This window comes from Phoxinus phoxinus, assembly GCF_949152265.1.
Source record: "Phoxinus phoxinus genome assembly, chromosome: 9".
Classification (NCBI taxonomy): Eukaryota; Metazoa; Chordata; class Actinopteri; order Cypriniformes; family Leuciscidae; genus Phoxinus; species Phoxinus phoxinus.
Window position 1 is genome coordinate 30,488,068 of NC_136884.1, and position 23,947 is coordinate 30,512,014.

General features: G+C 44.0%; 1 protein-coding gene across 1 annotated transcript; it reads left to right on the plus strand.

Annotated features, from left to right (window-relative positions):
* Nucleotides 1-20,140: 20,140 nt before the first annotated feature.
* On the plus strand, nt 20,141-23,928 carry LOC307004011 (uncharacterized protein; the record flags this gene model as incomplete). The annotated part of the gene is made up of 10 exons (XM_079622952.1): nt 20,141-20,413; nt 20,644-20,929; nt 21,042-21,065; nt 21,143-21,339; nt 22,618-22,647; nt 22,850-22,954; nt 23,031-23,145; nt 23,234-23,315; nt 23,401-23,565; nt 23,658-23,928. 10 exons carry the CDS (start codon nt 20,141-20,143, stop codon nt 23,926-23,928), a joined length of 1,548 nt encoding a protein of 515 aa, XP_079479078.1.
* Between the last annotated feature and the right edge of the window lie 19 nt (nt 23,929-23,947).

Consider the following 23,947-nt stretch of genomic DNA (forward strand, 5'->3'; position numbering starts at 1 on the left):
TCTCTCTCTCTCTCTCTCTCTCTCTCTCTCTCTTTCTTTCTTTTTTTGCAGACGAGATCGTGGAGGAGTACAGGCGGCACAGGCCCGGACCCTTGCAACAAATTGAATGAGAACGTTGGGTGTCAGGTGTACCGGATTAAAAAATTTCTGGCGGTCATGTCAAGGGGCAAGACAAACCTGGCCGACTTCCGCTTCCTAAACGACACTGCCAGGATACACAGGTGAGTAACTTTGTCCTCCCGTCGTGGGCTCGGTTTGAAAATAATCTATCGCCTCTGTAACCATGTTTGTCTTCTTGCAGTTGGATCAGCTCCCTTCGACAGGCCAAGATGGCGGTCGCCACCATTCAGCACTACGTGCTGAACGTCGGCTGCTTCATGCGGTTCCTTGCCGAAACCCCTCCGCAGTCCTGCCTCCTATCCGGCAAAGCCCTGGTCGGCCTTCGCAGGGAGATGGGGAGCCTGAGGAAGTCCCTCAAGAGGGGCGTGGCCGTCCACCAGACCGCGGTCAAGGAGGGAAAGGAGACAAACATAATTAGCAAGGCCACCCTTTTGAGGTGCCGGGAGCTTGCGGCCAAGGCCATCCCCGAGCTGTTGAGTAAGTTGTCTTTTACCTTCTCCCCGACTCGAGGTACTCACCTGTTGCCGAACTGACGTTTGAACCTTGACGTTGTGCTTCTTCCCCCCCCCCTTTTGTCTTTAGCCCTCCTGGAGGAGGAGCCCGTCCAGAAGACCCTGTGGCGCTTTTACGGGCACTTTGCGGCGCTGCTCTCCTGCGTTTACGGCCACAGAGGGGGTGTTTTTCAAAATATCTCAATGCAGGAGGTTCTGGGGGCCCGCAAATCCTCCTCGGAGAAGGCGCACCTCATCAATGTGAGCGTCTGACTTTTATCTGTCGTGTGCCTTATTTGTTTGTCGCCTCCCCTGAGTAACAGGTGTGCGTTTTTTCCAGGGGGGCAGTGTTCCGAAAGACATTGAAGCCGACCTGGGCGCCGCCATTGGCTAGCGGACCCCCACCTGCTGTTAGCATTCCATTGACTCCCATTCATTTTGGCGTCACTTTGACAGCGAATAACTTTACATCTGAGGCGTTTAAAGACACCGTTTGTCCATTGTTTATTTCTAAAGAAACACGAAAATGTATAAAAGGCTCCATTACCTTGTATCTTACGTTATGGCCCCGTAGAAGCAGTTTTTGTAAAAATAGGCTAACGATTGCGTCATACCCGCGCGACTCTGTCGCACAAGTCGAAAAATTACCGTATGGACAGGCAGAGAAGCTCGCAAGCAATCGGGAGGACGTGGAGGCATAAAGTCAAGGGAGAAGCCCATAGAGAGTGATAAAGTTGCTCCCGTTGCTAGCTCATGGACAGCAAATACCCACGCTCTCCGTCTCTGCGAGATTCGGAACGGAATGATTCAGATTTCTCTCGGCACAGCTACTAGAAGACCTACAGGTTGCTCACGTCACATCTACGTCGTCAAGCTCAGTTTGAGCCTGCGCAGTTCGCCTTGCGATCAGGAAGTGAGTGCTTCTAATTGACTTCATTTCTCTCCGTTGAAACCTATGGGGTCGCTGTGTCCAGTTTATATACTGTCTATGGTTTTTTCTCTCTCCCTTGTGTGTCCGCAGGTTGCTCATCACAAGACAAACATGGCTTTCGGGTCGGCCCAGATCCTACTGACGGATGAGGAGTTTGGGTGGGTGCAGCGGTTCCTCAGTGTGAAGGACCAGCTGCCGGGCGGACCCACGGCCAAGTACTTGTTCTTCACCTCCTCCCAGAACCCCTGCAAGAATCTGAACAATTACTTCCAGGAGGCCTGGAAGTCCATGGACCTTCCCGGCTGCCCCACCTTCACCGACGTCCGGACGTCCATTGCCAGTCACGTAAGTGCATTTCGGGTGTTCGGGCGGTCTTCCCTGGCGGCAGCATTGGTTTTGATTTTTCTCTGCCTCTGTCTTTCCAGATCAAGTTCAGCCACAACAATGACGACCGGGTGAAGCTCTCGAAGTTCATGTGCCACGACACGCGGACGGCCGACAAATTCTACATGGCCAACTTGACCCCTTCGCAGGCCATGGAGCACCGCAGGCTCTTCGATGCCGCCCTGGAGGGTCCGGAGAGGGGCTCCCCGTCGAAGGAGCCATCCTCGGGGAAGCGCACGTGGCCTGCGAAGGGCAAGGGGAAGCGACCGCTTAAGGCAAGAGCTCCCAAGTCCCCGGAAGAGGAGCTCTCGTCGGGCAGCACCACTCCCGAGAGGACTCGCCTGGAGTACCAGGAGTCTGGGACGACCAGCCCCGAGTCCAGCGACGTAAGTTGGCTTCCTTTGACTGCAGCGTCATAACCGTTTGCAACATCACGTTCTATCGCTCACCCTGTCTTTGTCTGTGTGTATTTGTTTCACCAGCACGGGGAGGAGGCCTCGGAGAAGGGCGGGTCGGAGGGAGAAGCAGTGGGAGGGTCGGAGGGAGAAGCTGTGGGATCCCCACGAGAGCAGGAGCCACAGGGGCCGAGCACCCCCCCAAGGAAGTATCCGGACCGGAGGGGCAAGGCGACGGTGCTGCTGACTCCCTTAAAGTCGCTGGCCTCGAGCCAGAGGCACGTTTCGCCACTAAAGGTGAAGAAGGCCGTCTTTTCCCCAAGCTCCACCACGCTTGTCGGCATGAGCCGCCGAAAAAAGGCCACCGAGAGAGTAAGGAAGGCCATGAAGAACCGGCGACAAAAGAGATAGGCGTCGCGTTCATTTTTTGCTCCCTTTTTTGAGCTCGAGTTCCAGTGTTCCAGTGTTTGTTTTTTGAGAGACTTTTCTTTTTTTCATCTCATGTTCTAGTGTTCGTTTTTTGAGAGACTTTTTTTTTGTTCCATCCTGTTCCAGTGTTCGTTTTTTGAGAGACTTTTTTTTTTGTTCCATCCTGTTCCAGTGTTCGTTTTGTTTGAGTTCCTTTTTCCAGATCCCCGTTTTCGTTGATATTTGACTTTTTTTCTGTATATATTTGTTGTTCTAAATAAAGTTGTGTTTGTTAATTGAAATTTTTACTTCTTGTCTGCCTTTTTTTCAAGTATTACTGTGACAATAATTCAAACTGAATTAGACATTTTATTAGATTGGTTAAAACTGGTTAAAGGGTTAATTGATCGGATCATGTAATCAAACCATGTGTAATTAATTTGTTATAACACCTATGTCCACAGGCAGCCTGCAGGGACCCTGTCAAAAAAGTCACCTATGTCCAGGTGGGACATAGGTGACTTTTACAGGTGGGAAGGGCCCACCTGTAACTTATTTGACGGGACCTCTTTAGGCTGTCCGTGGTCAATGCATTAATAGGTCATAATACATCATTATAAATGTAAATCATAGAGTACAGTGCACAGGGAAGACAATCCAACATGTTGGTACACTTAGGTCATAATAAATGACATGTCCACGGACAGCCCTGTCGAATAGGTTACAGGTGGGCACTTCCTGTAAGACCACAGGAAGTGCCCACCTGTAACTTATTAGACGGGATCTCTGTAGGCTTTCTGTGGTCAATGCATTAATAGGTCATATTTCATAATTACACATGATTTATAGCTTAAATCACAGAGTACAACGCACAGGGAAGACAATCCAACATGTTGGTGTACTTTCCAGTTCATAATTATGCATAGTTAGCCTTAAAATGCATTGACCACGGACAGCCTACAGGGACCCTGTCGAATAGGTTACAGGTGGGCACTTCCTGTAGTGCCCACCTGTAACTTATTTGACGGGACCTCTTTAGGCTGTCCGTGGTCAATGCATTAATAGGTCATAATTCATAATTACTAAGGCTGTAACGATATGCGATATTAAATCGAAATCGCGATACGCAGGTCCACGAACCTGTATCGCGATGTGAGAAGGCAGAATCGCGACACACCCCTTCCAGCTCCCAGAGTTATCCTTCCTGTCCAGATCCAATGCTACCACATCTTTAAATTACTATTAGTATTATTAGTAGCCTATTATTTGAAGTTAACATTATAAAATTCGTAGACATTATAAAAAGCGTCCTCCAATTACGTGTGCTACCTTAAGCTTTCCAATCATGTGACGCGTCACGCGAGCTAGTTGAAGAATGTGAGGAAACATCATGGCAAACAATCCAGAGATCGCGGACCCTCCTAATACTTTTAAGTCAGCAGTATGGCAACATTTCGGCTACCCGGTGGAGAACAAAGATGGTAATCGTGTTGTTGACAAGACCCACACAATTTGCCGTAAGTGTTTCAAACAAAACGTTGCGCTTTTCTAAGCGTGTAAAATGGATAGCTATATTGTATGGCGGAATACTATAGCAAGTGCTTATGAGCACTTCGACTTGGCGGAGTAATATCTTCACTCGTGAAAAATCCTCTCACCGGCCCCCGCTCCCTCTAGTGAAGATATTACTCCGCCAAGTCGAAGTGCTCATAAGCACTTGCTATGGTATTCCGCCATACAATATAGTTATCCATTTTACACGCTTAGAAAAGCGCAACGTTTTGTTTTGTGTCACCGTCCTAGGTCGAGTTACACTACGCGAGTAACTGTATTTAAATAGGGAAAACGTGGAGGTGTTTGGTAGCTTATCTGCTTGGTCCAAATTGAATGAACTGAGTGATCAAAGTTTCGCCGCGCGCCACAGCGATTAAGTGCACGCACTGAGACGAGAGAGCAGAGGTATGTATCAACTCGTCTTAGTTGAGGGAATAACTAAGCCTCAGTTACCTCAGTGTGAAAAAACAGTTAACATTTAATTTTCTTTGTAAATGTAAGATTGATTGAAGAAGAATTTTCAACTCGAATCATCTCCACTATGGACTTTACTTGTTTTACTTTTTGTTTTTCAACAGTATTTTATTACAAAGAAAACAGAAGTGTTATAGCTTTGGCTATTTAATTTATTTTACTTAGGTGTATATTGTTAATAATTTGCATAGTTAATATTGTTTTTTGGTGTTCAGTTTATACAGGCTTTTCATATCCCCCCCCCCCCATATCGAGGTTTGTATCGTATCGTGGGTCAAAAATCGTGATACGAATCGAATCGTGGGTTTGGTGTATCGTTACAGCCCTAATAATTACACATGATTTATTGCTTAAATCACAGAGTACAACGCACAGGGAAGACGATCCAACATGTTGGTGTACTTTACAGTTCATAATTATACATAGTTAGCCTTAAAATGGCATGTCCACGGACAGCCTACAGGGACCCTGTAGAATAGGTTACAGGTGGGATGCTGTTTTTGACTTAAAAATTTTCAGCGGGTGAATCCCTGTAAAGAATTGGGGATTTCATCACATGTGGTGAAGTCCAGTGAGTAGCTTATTAAGTTACAGGTGGGATGCCAGTACATCAAAGGGTCATATTTCATAATTACAGTGCTTTTATGAGGTAAAACCTACTGTACACCACTCAGGGGACACAGCCCCACACACTGATGTACATTACAGACATTAATTATGCCTAATTTGCATAAAATTCAACCGTCCAAGGGGAAGCCTATAGGGGTCCTGTCAAATAAGTTACAGGTGGGATGCTGTTTTTGACCGGGTGTATCTCCGAAACCAAGCCGACTTTGGGCTCCATACTCTGGGGTCATGGGGGGCCCATGGGTGCCTACCCAACCCCGGAGTATGGACCTCCAAGTCGGCTTGGTTTTCGAGATACACCCGGTCAAAGCTGGACAGGAAGTGGCCGTATCTCGGAAACGGAAAGGCCCAGGAGCTGGAGACGGTGGGGTCTGAAGGGGCCCTAAGGGGCCCCCTCATGCCCGGAGTTTGGAGCTCCAACTCGGCTTGACTCCCAAGATACACCCGGTTATACATAGGGGACTTTTGGACAAAACGGTCGATATCTCGGAAAGTACGAGTCCCAGCAGGTCGTCCTTCGGGGTGCCGAGGGTCCACCAGGGGCCCTCTTAGGCCCCAGAGTCCCGAGCCTCTGGGGCCCTTCCTTCTGAATTGCACCCTTTCCTGTTGCCCCCCGTATCTCGGCCTTAGGGGGCGCTAGAAGCACGGGCCATGGCCCGTTGGAGAGGGCCCCTCGGGACCTTACTTTGACCCGAGTTTGGTGTCGCTAGGTGGCCGGGCCCCCGAGTTATAGCCGTTTAAAGTTTGGAGCCCTCCTGTAACTTATTTGACAGAGCCCCTATAGGCTTCCCCCGGACAGTACGTTAATGGGTCATATTTCATAATTACAGTTGTTTTATGAGGCAAAACCTACTGTACACCACTCAGGGGACACACCACAACACACTGGTGTGCATTACAGCCTATAATTATGCATAATTTGCATAAAATTCAACCGTCCACAGACAGCCTATAGGGGACCTGTCAAATAGGTTACAGGTTGGATGCTGTTTTTGACTTAGAAATTTTCAGCGGGTGATTCCTCGGAAACCTTGGGTTGGAGAAAGTGAATCCTCGGAACCTTTGGTCTGATTTTCTGAAAATTGTAATTTATGAGGTAAAACCTACTGTACACCACTCACAGACCTGCCAACCTTGAAGACATTTTATGAGTACTAATTGAGCGCTGATCGCGAAGCATGTAAACAAGAGGGGTAGGTGGGCGGCGGGTTAACATGCAGCGCTCTGATTGGCCGAAAGCTTTTCACTCCACTTAAACACTGTGGCTCAGCGGCAGAATCAGCATCATAGATTGCATAGAAACTGAAATCGGCGAAACGCGAGAAGCAACAAAATGCGTACCCAGAGAGCAGCCAATCGTACAAGCGTACTTATGGGTCAAAATGCGTGCCGAGTACGAAAAATGCGTACATGTTGGCAGGTATGCACTCAGGGGACACAACACAGCATACTGATGTACATTACAGACATAAATTATGCATAATTTGCATTAAATTCAACCGTCCACAGACAGCCTATAGGGGACCTGTCAAATAGGTTACAGGTGGGCACGGGAAGGGCCCAGCTGTAACTTATTTGACGGGACCTCTTTAGGCTGTCCGTGGCCAATGCATTAACAGGTCACAATTCATATTGTAAATGTTTTATTGCTTAAAACATGCATTACAGTGCACAGGAAAGACAATCAAACGTGTTTGGGGTACTTTACAGTTCATAATTATGCATAGTTAGCCTTAAATGGACACGTCCACGGACAGCTTACAGGAACCCAGTCGAATAAGCTACAGGTGGGATCTTTTTTACATTTTGATGTCATGATTGATAAAAATGCATAAAAAGGACTAAATATAAATTTTACGTTCATATTTGTGTCCCCCTGAGCGATTCGCAGCCTTCAGAACCTCCAAATTACACTGTCCACGAACAGCCTAAATTTTTGAATGGGATAGGTTGTAGGTGGGACGTCCAGATCTCAGCCTCTGGACAGAATTTGGAGATGAAACCTGTGTTCCTCTTCTCACCTGGACGTGCCCTGCCCATGGTGTGAATTTCAAAGAGATTGGAGAAACTCGAAAATTCAACCCAAAAAATCTCACAGGGGTACGTACCCCTTTGAGAATTTTTGGGTCAGATTTTCAAGTTTCTCCAAACTCCCTGAAATTCACAGCGCTGTCGAGGCACATCCAGACGAGCGCAGGTTTCACCTCCAAATTCTGTCCAGAGGCTGAGAACTGGACGTACCACGTGCAATCTATCAAATGCAAAAAAATAGGCTGTTCGTGGACAGTGGAATTTGGAGGTTCTGAAGGCTGCAAATCGCTCAGGGGGACCCAAATATTAACGTAAAATTGATATTCAAACATTTTTATCAATCATGACATCAAAATGTAAAACAGCATTCCACCTGTAACTTATTTGTCAGGGTCTCTGTAAGTTGTGCGTGGTCAGTGCATCAATAGGTCCCATAATTCATAATTGCACATGATTTATTGCTTAAATCACAGAGTGCAATGCACAGGGAAGACAATCCAACATGTTGGTGTACTTTACAGCTCATAATTATGCATAGTTAGCCTTAAAATGACATGTCCATGGACAGCCTACAGGGACCCTGTCAAATAGGTTACAGGTGGGATGCTGTTTTTGACCGGGCGTATCTCCGAAACCAAGCCGACTTGGGGCTCCATACTCTGAGATCAGGGGGGCCCCAAGGGTACCCCCCCAACCCCGGAGTATGGTCCTCCAAGTCGGCTTGGTTTCCGAGATACACCCGGTCAAAGCTGGACAGGAAGTGGCCGTATCTCAGAACCGGGAGGGCCCAGGAGCTGGAGACGGTGGGACCAGAAGGGTCCCTAAGGGCCCTCCTCATGCCCAGAGTTTGGAGCTCCCAGCGGGTCGTCCTTCAGGGTGTTGAGGGTCCCTTGGGGGCCCTCTCAGACCCCAGAGTCCTGAGCATCTGGGACCCTTCCTTCTGAATTGCACCCTTTCCTGTTAGCCCCCGTATCTCGGCCCATGGGGGCGCTAGAAGCAGACCTTACTTTGACCCGAGTTTGGTGTCACTAGGTGGCCGGGCCCCCGAGTTATAGCCGTTCAAAGTTTGGAGCCCACCTGTAACTTATTTGACAGGGTCTCTGTAAGTTGTGCGTGGTCAGTGCATCAATAGGTCACATATTTCATAATTGCACATGATTTATTGCTTAGAGCCACGAAACTCTGGGGCCTGATCCGGGGGCCCGTGGCAGTCGTCCGTGACGAATCTCGAGGTCCTGCGACCTTTCGGCCCCTTTGGGCCCCTGTTTGTTTGACGTCCCACGTGCAACTTATTCCATGGGGCTGTTGGTGGCCAATTAGCGCGAAAAAAGGTCAGAGGGCCACGGAACTCTAGAACCCGTCCCTGGGGCCCGCGACGGGACGCATACGTCAGTTTCGGGACGATCGGGCGTTTCCTTCAAACCGTTTGGCCGAAACACATACTTGGAACCGATCTAGAACCACGAAATTCTGTATCTAGAACCAGGGGCCCCCGGACTACCGCCGTGTCGAATTTGGGGTCGCTGCGACCCTCCGACCCCTGTTCGTTTGACGTCCCACGTGCAACTTATTCCATGGGGCAGTTGGTGGCCAATTAGCGCGAAAAAAGGTCAGAGGGCCACGGAACTCTAGAACCCGTCCCAGGGGCCCGCGACGGGACGCATACGTCAGTTTCGGGCCAATCGGACCTTTCTGTCCACCCTTTGCCGAGCACATGGTCCCGTTAATGGTGGCCCTCTTGCACTCATAGAAAGACATATGGCCAAAGTGAAGCAAAGTGAGGAGAATTTTGCACCGCAAAAACACACGCTTGGAACCGATCTAGAACCCTGCGATCCGGGATCTAGAACCGGGGGCCCCTCGACTACCAGGGTGGCGAATTTGAAGGCGCTGCGACCTTTCGACCCCCGTATTTCCGCCCCCCCACGTGCAACTTATTCAGTTCAAATTTCACCGGCGCTTCCAGGTCGAGGGGGTCTTTTTTGGCCAAACGAGCAGCTTCGGACGCGGAACTCTGGGGCCCGTCCCGGGGGCCCGTGGCGGGACGTGCGTGTCGATTTCGGGGCAATCGGACCATCGTCCACGAAGTACCTGTGAAATCGCATTGAATAGGTTGCACGTGTCACCGGACCTCGTTCGGCCCCTGGAGGTGCTAGGGGCCCGAAACTTCACAGAAAGCTGCGTCGCGCGGCCCCCGACAACATACAGAGAGGGGAACGTCTGCGCGCGCAAGAAAACAACTCGTTGCCCAGTGTCCACAGAACACCTATGAAAATCAATGGGTTAAGTTGTACGTGGGACGCTTTGCCGTTTGGCCCCCGGGGGCCCTGGCGGCCCCAAACTTGATCCGCCTGCAGTCACTGGGGCCCAGAAAGACCCTTGTGGATGGAGAAAGCTGAACCATGCGTGGATCAGGCCGAACCGCTGAAACACACAATTGGGATCAACGTAGGACCTTGAAACTAAGGATCCCGCCCTGGGGCCCACTGGGCTACCCTCGTACCGAATTTCGAGGCCCTGTGACTTTTCGGCACAGAGTTAGAGATACAGTAGACAAAAAACAGGTGGTCAGGGGGCAGAAAAGGCACTCCGTGGTACTGAGGAGGACTGTGGTGAAGTTTAGGCACATTGTGGCAATGAAGGAGAGGATAGGTGGTTAGGGGTCAAAACAGGCACTCCGTGGCACTGAGGAAGACTGTGGTGAAGTTTAGGCACTTTGTGGCAATGGAGAAGGTGATAGGTGGTTAGTGGTCAAAATAGCCACTTCGTGGCACTGAGGAAGACTATGGTGAAGTTTAGGTGGTTAGGGGACCCCATAGGCACTCCGTGGCAATGGAGAAGAGGATAGGTGGTTAGGGGTCAAAATAGGCACTTCGTGGTACTGAGGAAGACTACGGTGAAGTTTAGGTGGTTAGGGGACCCCATAGGCACTTCGTGGCAATGGAGAAGAGGATAGGTGGTTAGGGGCCAAAATAGGCACTTCGTGGACGATGAGGAAGACTATAGTGAAGTTTAGGTGGTCAGGGGACCCCATAGGCACTTCGTGGCAATGAAGAAGGGGATAGGTGGTTAGGGGTCAAAATAGGCACTTCGTGGACGACGAGGAAGACTATGGTGAAGTTTAGGTGGTTAGGGGACCCCATAGGCACTTCGTGGCGATGAAGGAGAAAATAGATGGTTAGGGGTCAAAATAGGCTTTCCCTGGTACTGAGGAGGGACTATGGTGAAGAGTAGGTGGTTGGCGGACCCCAAAAGCACTTGGTGGACCCCCACGTAGTGCGCTGGTGCCCCCAGAGGCGTCCACAGAGGGCCTATGTTAATATATGGTAATTCTGGCCACTTTATATGCGATTTTAGAAAACGTCCACGGCACCACTGAAATGACAGCTCGTGTCGTCCATTTCGAGCACGCGGACCTCGGAGTGTCGGAGCTGACAATGGCAACTTAAATGAATGGGAAAATTCCCACGAACAGCCTAGGTTCCCTTACGAGACCCTCCATCACTGCTCCTGCCCTTACGAGACCCTTCATCCCTCCTCCTGCCCTTACGAGACCCTCCATCACTCCACCGGCCCTTACGAGACCCTCCATCCCTCCTCCTGCCCTTACGAGACCCTCCATCTCTCCTGCCCTTACGAGACCCTCCATCACTCCACCGGCCCTTACGAGACCCTCCATCCGTCCTCCTGCCCTTACGAGACCCTCCATCTCTCCTGCCCTTACGAGACCCTCCATCACTCCACCGGCCCTTACGGGACCCTCCATCCCTCCTCCATCCCTCCTCCTGCCCTTACGAGATCCTCCATCTCTCCTCCTGCCCTTACGAGACCCTCTATCACTCCACCGGCCCTTACGAGACCCTCCATCACTCCACCGGCCCTTACGTGACCCTTCATCCCTCCTCCTGCCCTCACGAGACCCTCCATCCCTCCTCCTGCCCTTACGAGACCCTCCATCTCTCCTGCCCTTACGAGACCCTCCATCTCTCCTGCCCTTACGAGACCCTCCATCTCTCCTGCCCTTACGAGACCCTCCATCACTCCACCGGCCCTTACGAGACCCTCCATCCCTCCTCCTGCCCTTACGAGACCCTCCATCCCTCCTCCTGCCCTTACGAGACCCTCCATCTCTCCTGCCCTTACGAGACCCTTCATCCCTCACCTCTGGCCATAAAGAAAATAGAGCACCAGCTTGTTTTCAGCATGTTAAAGGCTTGCTCTACTGCGCTTCTCTCACGGGAGTGTTTGCTGTTGAGACGAGTCTCACAGGTTCTGTTCAGGCTCTCTGTATGAGGTGATGAGGGAGACAGTGCACTCAGGCAAAGATAGCCTCATGTCCCTTTCCCATCCATGATCAGATCCCAGTCTGACTGCAGCATGATGGACAGGAGAAGTTGGTAACGCTGGTCAGTTGATTCATCAGAATAAAGCTGAAGAATGAGAGCTGCTATGTTGAGATGGCAGTAGTGTGGGGTTCACCGCCTGTAAATATGTGATTGTTAGAACATTAAGAATGAATAAAGCTTTGTTTCATGTGTTGTTGACTTGTATATATTTATTTATTTATTGTGATGGTTACTTTTATTTTACTCATTTATTCATGTTTCTTATTGTTGTCAGTAAATAATATATAATTAATTTAATTAAATAATGCATTAATTCATTGCTTGACTGAAAATTTAAATGTTCACTACATTTATCTAGTGTGTATTCATGCATAGCTGTGTCATATGACCAAACAAATAACATTTTGCTTGTTTTACTAAAATGTATAATTTTCTGTATAAAAAAGTAGGCTAATATTAAGTATTGGTCAGCATTTATCATTATTATTGTGCATAAGTTTTGGGGTGGGGTAGCAATGCAATTCATTTTGGGCTAATCTTAATTTTTAAGGGGTGATGCTTACATTTTCCCAGAATAAAGTCAACAATCTTCGCACAGCTGCCCGTCTCCTTAGTACAGACATTACAAATGATGAGTAAAACCAATCTAGGTATGGCTGTCGAGTTGCTGATGTTATGATGAGGTGTTAGTGCACCTGTCACTCATATCATTTTGTTATTGCAGAACTTATAGTTACATAAAGATCAGGGAAAGATACCATGGTTGTATCTTTCAACAATGAACAATCATAATGAGAAAAAAACAGAAAACATAAATAGCATTGGTTTGCTTACATCATAATATGTGACCGGTCACGGAAAGTAGGGACACATGTCGGTTCTGGGGCATTTTGAGTTATTCACAGATTCTGAAAGTGTAGTCTCCAAGCTTTCCAACGATGTGTAACATGGAAATCTGATAATATTTGGAGAAGTTGTGGCCATTTGAAGGTAGGCACTCAAAAAAATTAAAAGTGGAGAAATCTGCCTCTAAAGATTGAGCAGTTCTCGCCTCTCTCTGCTGCTGGGAGTGACAATAGGGCTCATTTACATCTCATTTAGATAAGCCATACCCCCTGTAAAGCTGTAAAGCACATGGGGGAGCAAAAAGGTCAGGAAAATGTGCCATCAAAGAAAAAAAAAAAGTTTGCAAACAGGTAATATATAAATAAATGTCTCTTAGCATCTACCGATAAAACTGTATAGGCAACTCTTTTGATATCAGATAGAGCCGGCTAGAGCGCTGCATAATAAGTAACCACGCTGTAGGGCTGGGCGATATGGACCAAAAGTCTTATCCCGATATATTTAGGCTGAATAATCGATATATGATATATATACCGATATTTTTTACTCAAAGTGAGAGCAAATGTTCAGTGAAAGTTAAAGCCAAATATGGACTTCACTGTATAAATTATACATTGATTCTTATTAAAGTTACTATTAAAGTTCTCAGTCAAGAGCAGTGTGTGATGTTGTTTTATTAACATTAAATGGATAGTTCTCCCCAAATGTTTAATTGTCATCATTTACTCTCTCAAGTTGTTTTAAACCTGAATAAGTTTCTTTATTCTGTTGAAGTTATTTGGAAGAATGTGGGTAACCAAACAGTTGATGTTCCCCAGTGACTTCTATATGTATTTCCTATGGTAGTCAATGGGGACCAGCAACTGTCTGGTTACCCACATTCTTCCAAATATCTTCTTTTGTGTTCAGCACAATAAATAAATAAATACAGGTTTGGAACAACATTAGAGTGAGTAAAGAATGACAAAATGTTTATTTTTGGGTGAACAATCCCTTTAAGGACAAGCGGCAGCGTGTTACTATTAGGGCTACTGTCTCTTTAAGACCTGAAAGCAACGCGTCTAATATGTACGCATAATATGACACGTAGATTTCTCTCAATTTTCTCGGTTTGCTTTCAGTTTAGACATAACCAACTTTCTTTATGTAAACCTTGTGTGTATTTGACAGTATTAGCTCAAAAAGACTCGAAAGATAACTTAGTCCAGTATCCAGGCGCTGTTAGACAGGCTTTTAGTGCATGCGCGCGTCTGCTGTTTGTGCTCAGAAAAGCGCATTAGAACAGCGCTTCAGCAGCGAATGACATGTTTAACCGGCAAGGCTTTAAAGCACATGCAAATAATGAACTTTTGAGAACTGCAGTGTCCTGTTCCTCTGCGTAAACATTTAATGTGAGTATTTGTCGCGTTGTACACTGGGCTGTTGAGACGCAGACTGCTACAAAAGCACACAGCAGCTTGCTTGCAGCAAGGATCACAGCGCAACTTTGAACTATATCGATGCGATATGGTCTAATTCCATATCCCATTTAAAAAATATATCAATATATATCGCCCAGTCCTACCACGCTGTTCCCTTGGAGGGCGGGGGCAATAACAAAAGAAACAAAAGCCGGCTTATCCAGTATGGAAATACACACAGACAATGACACACCCATACTGCGAGCTAGAATCTCACAAAACAAGCCGATTTCAAACTAAAAATGTACGATTTTAAATATACCAATATTGATATCTAAAACATGGAGAGGCTTCTTCGTGATCTCAACTAACAGATTCTGCAAAAAAGCGAAAATCACCAGTTTAGAAAAAAAACGCTTCTTTCTCATTTTGCTCGTAAGTTGTGCTGCCGACTTGTGTCCCTGGTTTCCGTGGCGGGTCACATATAGGATTATATACACACGGGGGGAAAGCACAATAACGAGGTTAAATATCTTTGAATAATTAATCATAATACATTAAGAAAATGCATTTTTGTTTGCTATTTATAAACCTGAGGGATAAAACGAGGGTTAAATTCAACAAGAAAAAGAGGAAACCAATGGAGATTTAAGTGACTTTTTCTTGTGGGCGAACATTCTTGCATATAAAATAAAGAAATTCAAGATTCAACATATTCAAGAGATGATGATTTGGGAGTTTTGTAATAAAAAATGATATATTTAAGGCAATGTTGTTTTCGTCAACGATGACGATAACGCAATTATTTCGTTGACGCACCTTTTTTTTAGGACGATAACGTTACGATGACTAGCTAAAAATGGCTCCAAGGTGACTAAAACATGACGAGACGTTTTCTAGTTTTCGTTGACGAGACGAGATGGAACGAAAATGATTATAAATCTGACGTTCACAATGCATGTAATTTCTGCCATAAATACGATCATTTTGACCTCTGTACGATGTACGATCAATAATGAAAAAAATCCCATAATGTACGATAATTTCAGAATTGCCCGCAAATTAGTTAAAATGTCCCGGAATCTAGATCGAGCGAGCAAGAGCGCGCGCGCATGTGTAGCACGCGCACAGCAGAGAAAGGGAGCGAGAGACCTTGCGTGTGTGTGCTAGTGTGCGTGTGTGCCTCACGAAGCGCATGTAAGCAGCACCCAACCAATCGAATTATTCAGAAAGTCTAGTTTATTATGCAAAGGTTTTAAGGTTAACTGTTGTTTTATGAATTGCAGCACTTGCTGCAACCTGTCAAACCTAAGCCCATTTCCAATACTTTTTAACCTAAATTAATTAGTTAAAGACTACTTTTTTTTTACTAAAATTGACTAAAACCTTTTTGTGTTTTCGTGGACTAAAACTTAAGGATATAAAACAGTGGGTTAAAAATTTAAGAACTTAAATCAACCCATAATTTACTGGTTATACTACAATCACAAAATAAATGGGCAGCTGTTTCTTCAAGACCACAAAATGAGCAAGTTTCGTCAATATCAAGATATTTACACATAGATGAGGTAAACCTGTTACTCATATCTTTTAAGTTGTTGCGCTTGATAGCGTGTCGTAGGTCACATGATAACGTCAACATGGCGGATGATGTACGGCTCGCATTCAGAGATCAGGCAATAAAGTACCTACTCTTTTAGCGCTCGTTAAGTAAGTACTTATTTAAATGAAGTACCTACTCATTGAGTATGCGGTTTCGGAGTTAAGCCACACAAAAATGGCAGCAATGTGCCCTTTTTGCCTTACATGAACAAGAAAAAAAGAGAAAGGAAAAAGTCTTCTTTCTCAGTTATTATGTGGTTTTCTGGGCACATGTTGTTTGGGTGATTTCACCATTTCTTGCTCAACCTCAAGCCAATAACGTTTAAATGAAAATACAGCTCTTTCTTCTCACGAAGCGGTTAGGCAGGAGATGGAGATCAAAACTTTTATCAAACTGTTTTATAGTGGAGTTTGCCAGAGGCAATGTATCACTATTGTAATCCGCTACTTATTATCTTTGCTCTTTTTTTTACTGCGTGAGAATATGGTTGTGTGTTGTGAGAATAAGGTTCATTTGTGTAAGTTTCACATTGAATGTGTGAGAGTTGGCAGTTCTACAGATGTTGTTTGTGTAATATCAGCTTAATCGATCAACCTCAACCCAACACATTTCAAAACCGAAAGTACAGCTCTTTCATCTAACCAAGAGATTAGACAGGAGAATACAACTTTTATCAAACTGCTTCATTAGCGCTGGTTGCTAAAGGCAAAACATCTCTATTGTAATCTGTATTATTACTTATTATTATTATTTGTGGTGATTGTCATAGGTAAAATATCCCTATTATTATGCACCATACTTCTTTCTCTTCTTTTTCTTCCCCAAATTCCCACACCGTTTGTGCTATCGACATGGAGGTGTCAAATCGAGCGGCTCCTCGAGAAAAGTTCTTTAAATCAGGCCAACAAGAAGTCAATCAGTAACCCCATAAAAAAAGCCAAGACCTAACAACCAGTTAGAGCCACCTAGTAACTATATAGGAAATGTATATGCCATATCTTGGCACCAGAATGGCACGTAGAGACATGGGAGGAAGGATTGTTTGACTAATGCACTGAGGAAAACATCAAGTGCTATGAGGCGTCTGTCATATCTCAGCACCAGAATGATGTAGGGATATGGGCATGAGGTCTTTGTACTTTACTCAAATTATCTTCACTTTATAATTAATTATACATTTTTGACATTAATTATGAACCTGCATATAGTAGTTCTAGGAGGTATGAAATAAATAGTAGTTACTGATTCGCTAATAGTGAACTCTCGCATTTAACTGAGCGCTATTGCTAATTTGTTAATCCGTTTCTTCCCAGATAGCAGGTGACTCCAAGCCGGATCCGTCTCTAAACCGTCAAATCCGCGTTACAGTCACCTCCGTTTCTCTGTTCTAATACGGATCCGGCCCGGGTTTTAGTGCGCGGGAACAACAGTCGCAAAGCAGATTCGGGCCGTATCCGTAATACGAGCGCGCAATTTTCTTTCTGCAGTTAGAAGAGGAGGCAGCCACAGTCGGTACTTGGGTATCCTACCTCAAAAACTTCACAAAGGTAAGCTACATACTGTGCTCAAGCTGCTATTAATGAATTAATTTCTTGATTATGTTGTGATAATACTATTAGCTGACTCTAATGTTATCAGAGGAGAGCGTTATGCTAACATGAAGACGGTGCAGAGGACTGTAATTATAAAATTAACGGATTTAACTGCTTCTATTTATTATTATGAACTATTATTTTATTTTTTTAATGTGCTGCGTGGTAGGGTAATGTTAATGATAGGCTTTCGTTGCGTTATGTCAACCCTTAAAGGTGAACTAAGTAACTTTTTTACCTTAACCGAACAGCTTTGGAGTCATTGTAATGGTTATATTACTGATTTAGGGTTGAATGGTGGTCGTCTCGCACCCCCTGGTGCCTGTGAGCCGCAAAACCACCCTTGCAACTTTGGGCCGGCGGGCCTCAGTGTTAGGAAGTATCGTGTGATATCAGGTCTCGCGAGGTAACGAATTGCTTTACGGCACTGCACGCGTACACGCCCCCATCCATCGAGTATCCGGCTAGCTATAAGGAAAAGGTAACGCTAGATATTGATTTCTTCAAGTTTTCGTAATGGCTGAGCATGTAAAAAAGAAGAAAGCTCGGAAATCTTTGTCAGAGGACCAAAGAAAGAGGAAACGGGAGACTGACCGAGCGAGAAGTCAGACTAGAGTTAATATTGGACCGGCTTTTTCAGAATGGAGAGAACTGAAAGAAACCAAAGCCTGCAAAACCGATGCTGACCTGGCCTTCTTGCTGTTGCACTTGTAAGTATCTTTAGAATAAACTGTGTTTAATGTTTGTATTTCTTGTAATTGTGACCTCAGGATGTTTGCTATTGTCTGTTTAGGTTTTTATTATGGTCGCTGTCTGTTACGGGGTTACTAGTACGCTAGATACTGTGATACTGCATTTTCATTAGTAAACAAACGTGTTTGTTTTCTGTAGTGTTTTGACCGTTCCTCTATCCGGTTTTATTTGTGTTACTGAGATCGCCTATAAATCGATATGAAATTCTTCAAATTATGCTTTAGTTTAGCTTGTCGTCTGCCTCAGAATTAGTAAAGTTATATGTTACCGTGCTGACTTGACATATAATAAACCGACACGAGAGCTGCTAGCTAATAATGCAACTTTGTATATTGATTTACCCACATGTACACAAACAGAACTGTTAGTAAACGAGAAATTTCATTGCAACTTCACACATGCAACTCCATCTGTGCTAGTTTGACCTTGTGTATAAATGATAAAAGATGGATACATTTCGTTTTTCTTTTTAGCTACAAGCGTTGGCAAGTGTCATCAACTCCAGACCACCACTACCACCGGTCTCAAGCTTCACGGAGGAATCTGACCGTGATCAGTATGTTCCTATCTAATAGCTTTACTAAAACTAGCTATCATGGCTTTGCACATGCATAACTATAAATTACCATATTTTCAAACAGTGATGTAGCCATTCCTGAGCTTGGTGTTCGTCCACTAATTGGAGAGGGAGAAGTTTGTGCTTTGGAGTCAAGGTGAGTGTCTTTCATTGGTCATGTTAATTTTTTTAACTATATTTCTATATAATTGGTGTATGTTCACATATATTTATTGGTTGATTGTAGCATGCCCTCCTTGGACATTACTGAAGAAAAATGTGACTCTCCAGATGAGGGGGGTGGTGATTATTTGAGGAGAACCTTGTAAGTATTTCACAGCAATGCTTCATATACTCACACTGATCTGTCACTCCAATCTAAGATGTATGTTGTTTTTCACACACAGCATAGAGATGGGTGATTTTTATGGGGACCCTAATAATTTGAACTTGGAAGACGGGGACAGCTCGGACGATGATTTTTTCCCTTCTCTTCATCTACGGTATTTTACTTGCTGTACATTTTGTGTAGAAATAAAGCTGCCTCATTCATTCCTTAAAACACCTTACATATGAAACTGAATGATGAAAAATATTTGAACAAGTCAATTTTACATTTGTTCATATAATGAAGTACTATATCATCAATGTACTCATAGTTTGTCTCTTTACACAGGACTGTTAAAGCACATGATTTGACGGAAATATCTATGGATGGATACTCAGGGGTGCAGAGAGGAAGTGGCGCAAATCCAAAGATCATACTGACCTTGGCATTTATCAATCCCTCCTCTCTTCCTTCTCTGCTAACATATCTACTGCTAAAATGACTTACTATCACAACAAAATTAACAATTCTTCTGACTCTCGCATGCTCTTCAAAACCTTCTCCTCCCTTCATAACCCTCCTCCTCCTCCTCCTTCATCAACCCAAACAGCTGATGATTTTGCTAGAGCCCTGCACGGGCCTCAAATCTAGGCCCTAGCCCGGCCCTGGCCCGAGACGCTCAGGCCCTAGCCCGGCCCGTGTCCGACAGCTCATCATAATTATCAGCCCGAGTCCGACCCGAGCCCGTTTTTTTTTTTTTTTTATATAGGCTACATGTAGCCTGGTCTAGGGCAAACTAACTATTTGCAGCCATTAAAATAGTTCCGTTTTGTTAGTTATGTTTCTTTTCATTTCTTTATTAAGTTAATTTAGACAAATGTTCGGTTTCTTTTAGTTTTTTTATTGACGACCAAGCAGCCGACAGCGAGTTAAACATGTTTGATCCATTTAGCCTCTCAAATCAACACTTTACTTGGCTACAATAAAATCCATAAAACACCTTAAGCATATCACACATAGACAGTTATAGTTTAAACGTTTATTATCATTTTTTAAAAGCTGAGGCAAACTGCTCTGCTGCTCACAGTGGCAACAGCGCTCGTAAACGAAATGAGCTATAGCCTCTAAACAAATCAAATAAATGGCATTAAAAAAAAAAAAAAAAATGCGTTGGATTGTACTGTGAAGGGTCATAGCACTTACATACTGTTGTCCTACTGCTAGTTTAATTGCTTCTATTATTTCTCATTTGTAAGTCGCTTTGGATAAAAGCGTCTGCTAAATGAATAAATGTAATGTAAATGGATGAGGCTGTGCTTGATTTTGAAATGCCGGATCCTCCAGATGAGGACATAGAGAAATTATCTGAGCAGCATAAAGTTGTTTCTGAGGACGACCTTGTTGGAAAACAAGCCAACATCACATATAATGACAACCTCCATGCACTGGCCATGTACTTGAGACTTCCAACAGAAAAGTGCAACCACAGAGACAAGTTGTCTGGACCATGCCCTGGTGCTCAGCCATTCCGGGTGACACTGAAACCACGGGGTACCGGAGTCGTTTTGGAATGGGTAAGATTATTGTGTGAGCGACTAACCTCAATGCTTGTCGGCCCAATCCTCATATCCCATTTAAAAACTGTATGGGGCAGATAGTCACTTGGGGTCAACTGATGTTTATCAGTTCAGCTGTGTGAATTAACATACCTATGGCATAACAGTTGGGTTAAAAAAGCTTCAAAAAAGTTGGTTGTATTGTAGCATAACTATCTTTTAATAAAATTTGAATGTCTTTTCATTAGATATGCTCATTCGGACACATGGTGTGGCGTTGGAATTCCCAGCCAACACTAAAATTCGGTATGCAGTCTGGTGATTTCATGTTGTCTATGAACGTTCTCCTGTCTGGAAATAACTACCGAAAAGTGGCCATGCTTTTTAAATTCATGAACATGGGGATGGTTGCTGAGAGCACATACTTCAGAATTCAAGACTCCTACTGTATTGAGCCAGTTCAGGAGTACTGGGAAGCAACTAGGGCTGAAGTCATAGATCATTTACGTCTAAAGGACCATGTTGTTGTCTTGGGTGAGTTTACTTTCAATATAACCTCAATTACATTGACATGTTTGTGATTAGCTATAAATTAACAATTACATCTCGAAATTATAAATTAATGTCTGTTTACTCTATTCACTAGGTGATGGCAGAATGGACTCTCCTGGTAGGTTTTGTAGTATAAATTGTTTTAGTAGTAGGATTAACAATGTTCACATGCTGACAGATTTATTTATTATGCAGGTCACTGTGCACAGTACTGTACGTATACGACCATTGAACAGGATTCCAGAGACATTGTGCACATTGTCTCTGTTGACAAACGTGAGACCAACCGGAATTCTGTAATCATGGAGAAGGAGTGTTTTGTAAGGACTATGGATGCACTGCTTACAGAAATAAAAATAAAAGAAGTGGTCACTGATGCCCAGTGTTGTAATGTAACGGAGTACAAATACTTCGTTACTGTACTTAAGTAGAAATTTCACGTATCTGTACTTTACTTCGCTATTTAAATTTATGTCAACTTTTACTTTTACTTCACTACATTTCCTAGATAAAATGTATACTTTTACTCCGCTACATTTCCACTAAGCATCTTCGTTACTCGTTACTACAAAATAAAATCAGAAGAAATGTGGGTTTGAGGTTTGGCGAATCACTGCTCCTAGATTGCATTGCGCACACTCTATTTCAGCGTCAAGCTTGTTTGTTGCCATGGAAGCGCGAGCCGCGGCCGCGCGCGAATCCCAACGCGACGCTTCACGAGATAAGATGCAAGTGGCTAAACTAAACCGCTAATTTACAATTGAAGTTTTAAACGACCGACATAAATAATCAGTTTGCAAAGCTCATCTTCGGTAAGGGGAGACAGGTAAAGATAAAGAGACTGAGGGAAGAAGAACGAGAGATGGAGATGAGAGAGGGGAGCAGGTAGAGCAATAGCCTTTTGCATACTGTGCCCAGAATGAGAATAACTTTATTACAATGGATTCCTATTTAACACAGATATACATATGTTTTTTGCCAATGACAGTGGAAAAATAATATGCCCCCGAACCCCCTAGCAAGATCACTTTTGGGACCTCTGTATTTATAAAACCCCGTAGGATACGGCTATTGCACTGAATATAAAATTATATTTTTGAAAAATACAATGAATTATAAGGCTGTACAGAACAGTGCACTATTGCAAACTGATTTTTTCTTAGTAGAGCAGCTAACTTAAGGTACATGCAGTGGGAGATAAACGATAACACAAGTACAGGCTACAAAACACAAACAACAGCAGGTTGTACCAGTTAATAGTATGCCCAGTATAAGAAATCCACAATAAAGTTCACAAACAAAGTTAACCGCTTGCTTTAATAAAAATAAAAAAAACTTTTTACTTTTACTTAAAATACTTAAGTACATTAAATATCAGAAAATTACTTTTCATACTTAAGTACAAAATAAATCAGATACTTTAAGACTTTTACTTAAGTAATATTCTAAAAGGTAACTTTTACTTCTACCAAAGTCTTTTTCTAGTACCATACTTGTACTTTTACTCAAGTATTGCTTTCTAGTACTTTATACAACACTGCTGATGCCCACTCACAGATCACTGCCTTGCTGAGTAAGAACTTAGTATGACTTATTACTATTATATGCAGAACAGATTTGCATCATACCTAAGTTGTAAACTGTTATTGTTTTTTTATGTTTTTTTACAGATCCAGAGCGTGGAAAATACAAGTCTTGGGGTATCCACCATTCACTGGATATTTGGCATGCTGCTAAAAGTTTAAGCAAGAAACTTTGACGGGTAAGCTTATATCCCCCCCAAAAAATGTATACCGTGATTAACCTTCAACATGTTGGTTTGTCCTAATCATGGTATAGACATAACATGACATAAGACATATATGTTTGAAAGTTAAATATTTACATTGTTATTTTAATCAGGCTGGATCAATAAAGAACCAAACTGGAATTATGGTGTGGATAAAAGACATTGTAAATCACTTCTGGTATTGCAGCAAAACAGCCGCAAACGAAGAGCATTTCAAGGTATGTTATTTGAATTTATTTTGTCATATTGACTCATATAGTTTGTGCCTGCATAATTTGTATTCCTTTTGTACAGATGATGTGGGTTGGTGTGCTACACCATGTAAGCAACAAGCATTCGTGGGCAAGTGGCTTTTGTGAGCATGAACCTCTTGAAGAGGGCAGTGAGAATAAGCCCTGGATCATTGCAGGTAATATCAAACAGACAATGAATATTTAGGATATAGTGCCCTGTAAGGATGCAGTTATTTTACTCCTAATGATGTGGTGTGAATACAGGTTCTGCGGCTCATCAGGCACTAACTGCCATCGTGCTGGAGAAAAGGTGGTTGACACAGGTGAAGAAGTTCATAAACTTCAGGTAAGCATCTACAGTCAAAATAGCCTTATTTTATGAGCAGATTGGATGGTTATTCATGTGTTTTTTTTGTCTATTTCCCACACAGGACCACATCAGACCTGGAAAGCTTCCAGAACCACATTTTAATGTATGCTGCAAAGCGCATGTCATACACGCCTTTTATTTACAAGACCCGGACTTTGCTTGCAGCTATCGACTACAACAAGCATAACCGACGGCTGCCAGCACGCAATCGGGAGGGACACAAGATGTAAGTTGTAACTTATATATATATATAAAACCTGTCTTTTGTTAACAATCTTTTTATAAATAATTCATATTAAAGGCTGCTTTTATCTACAGGTATCGGCGGTCGTACAATAAAAAATCAAAGACTTGGGGGGTGTACACAGTGAAGGAAAAAAAACAATACTCCTACATCCCAGACATACAGAGAGCCATTCTGTCCAGGAGGATGAGAAGTGGTACCGGCCTTCCCAGAAATGTTTCAATTAGGCCTGACGACCCAAGACGGCTGGGTCTTCTTGCTTCAGTACAGCCACCACCCACTCACGAACTTGTAAGAGGACACATAGCGAGAGGAAACATAGTGTCTGAAAACCCACAAGACTAACGGAACTGCAATCTTCAAT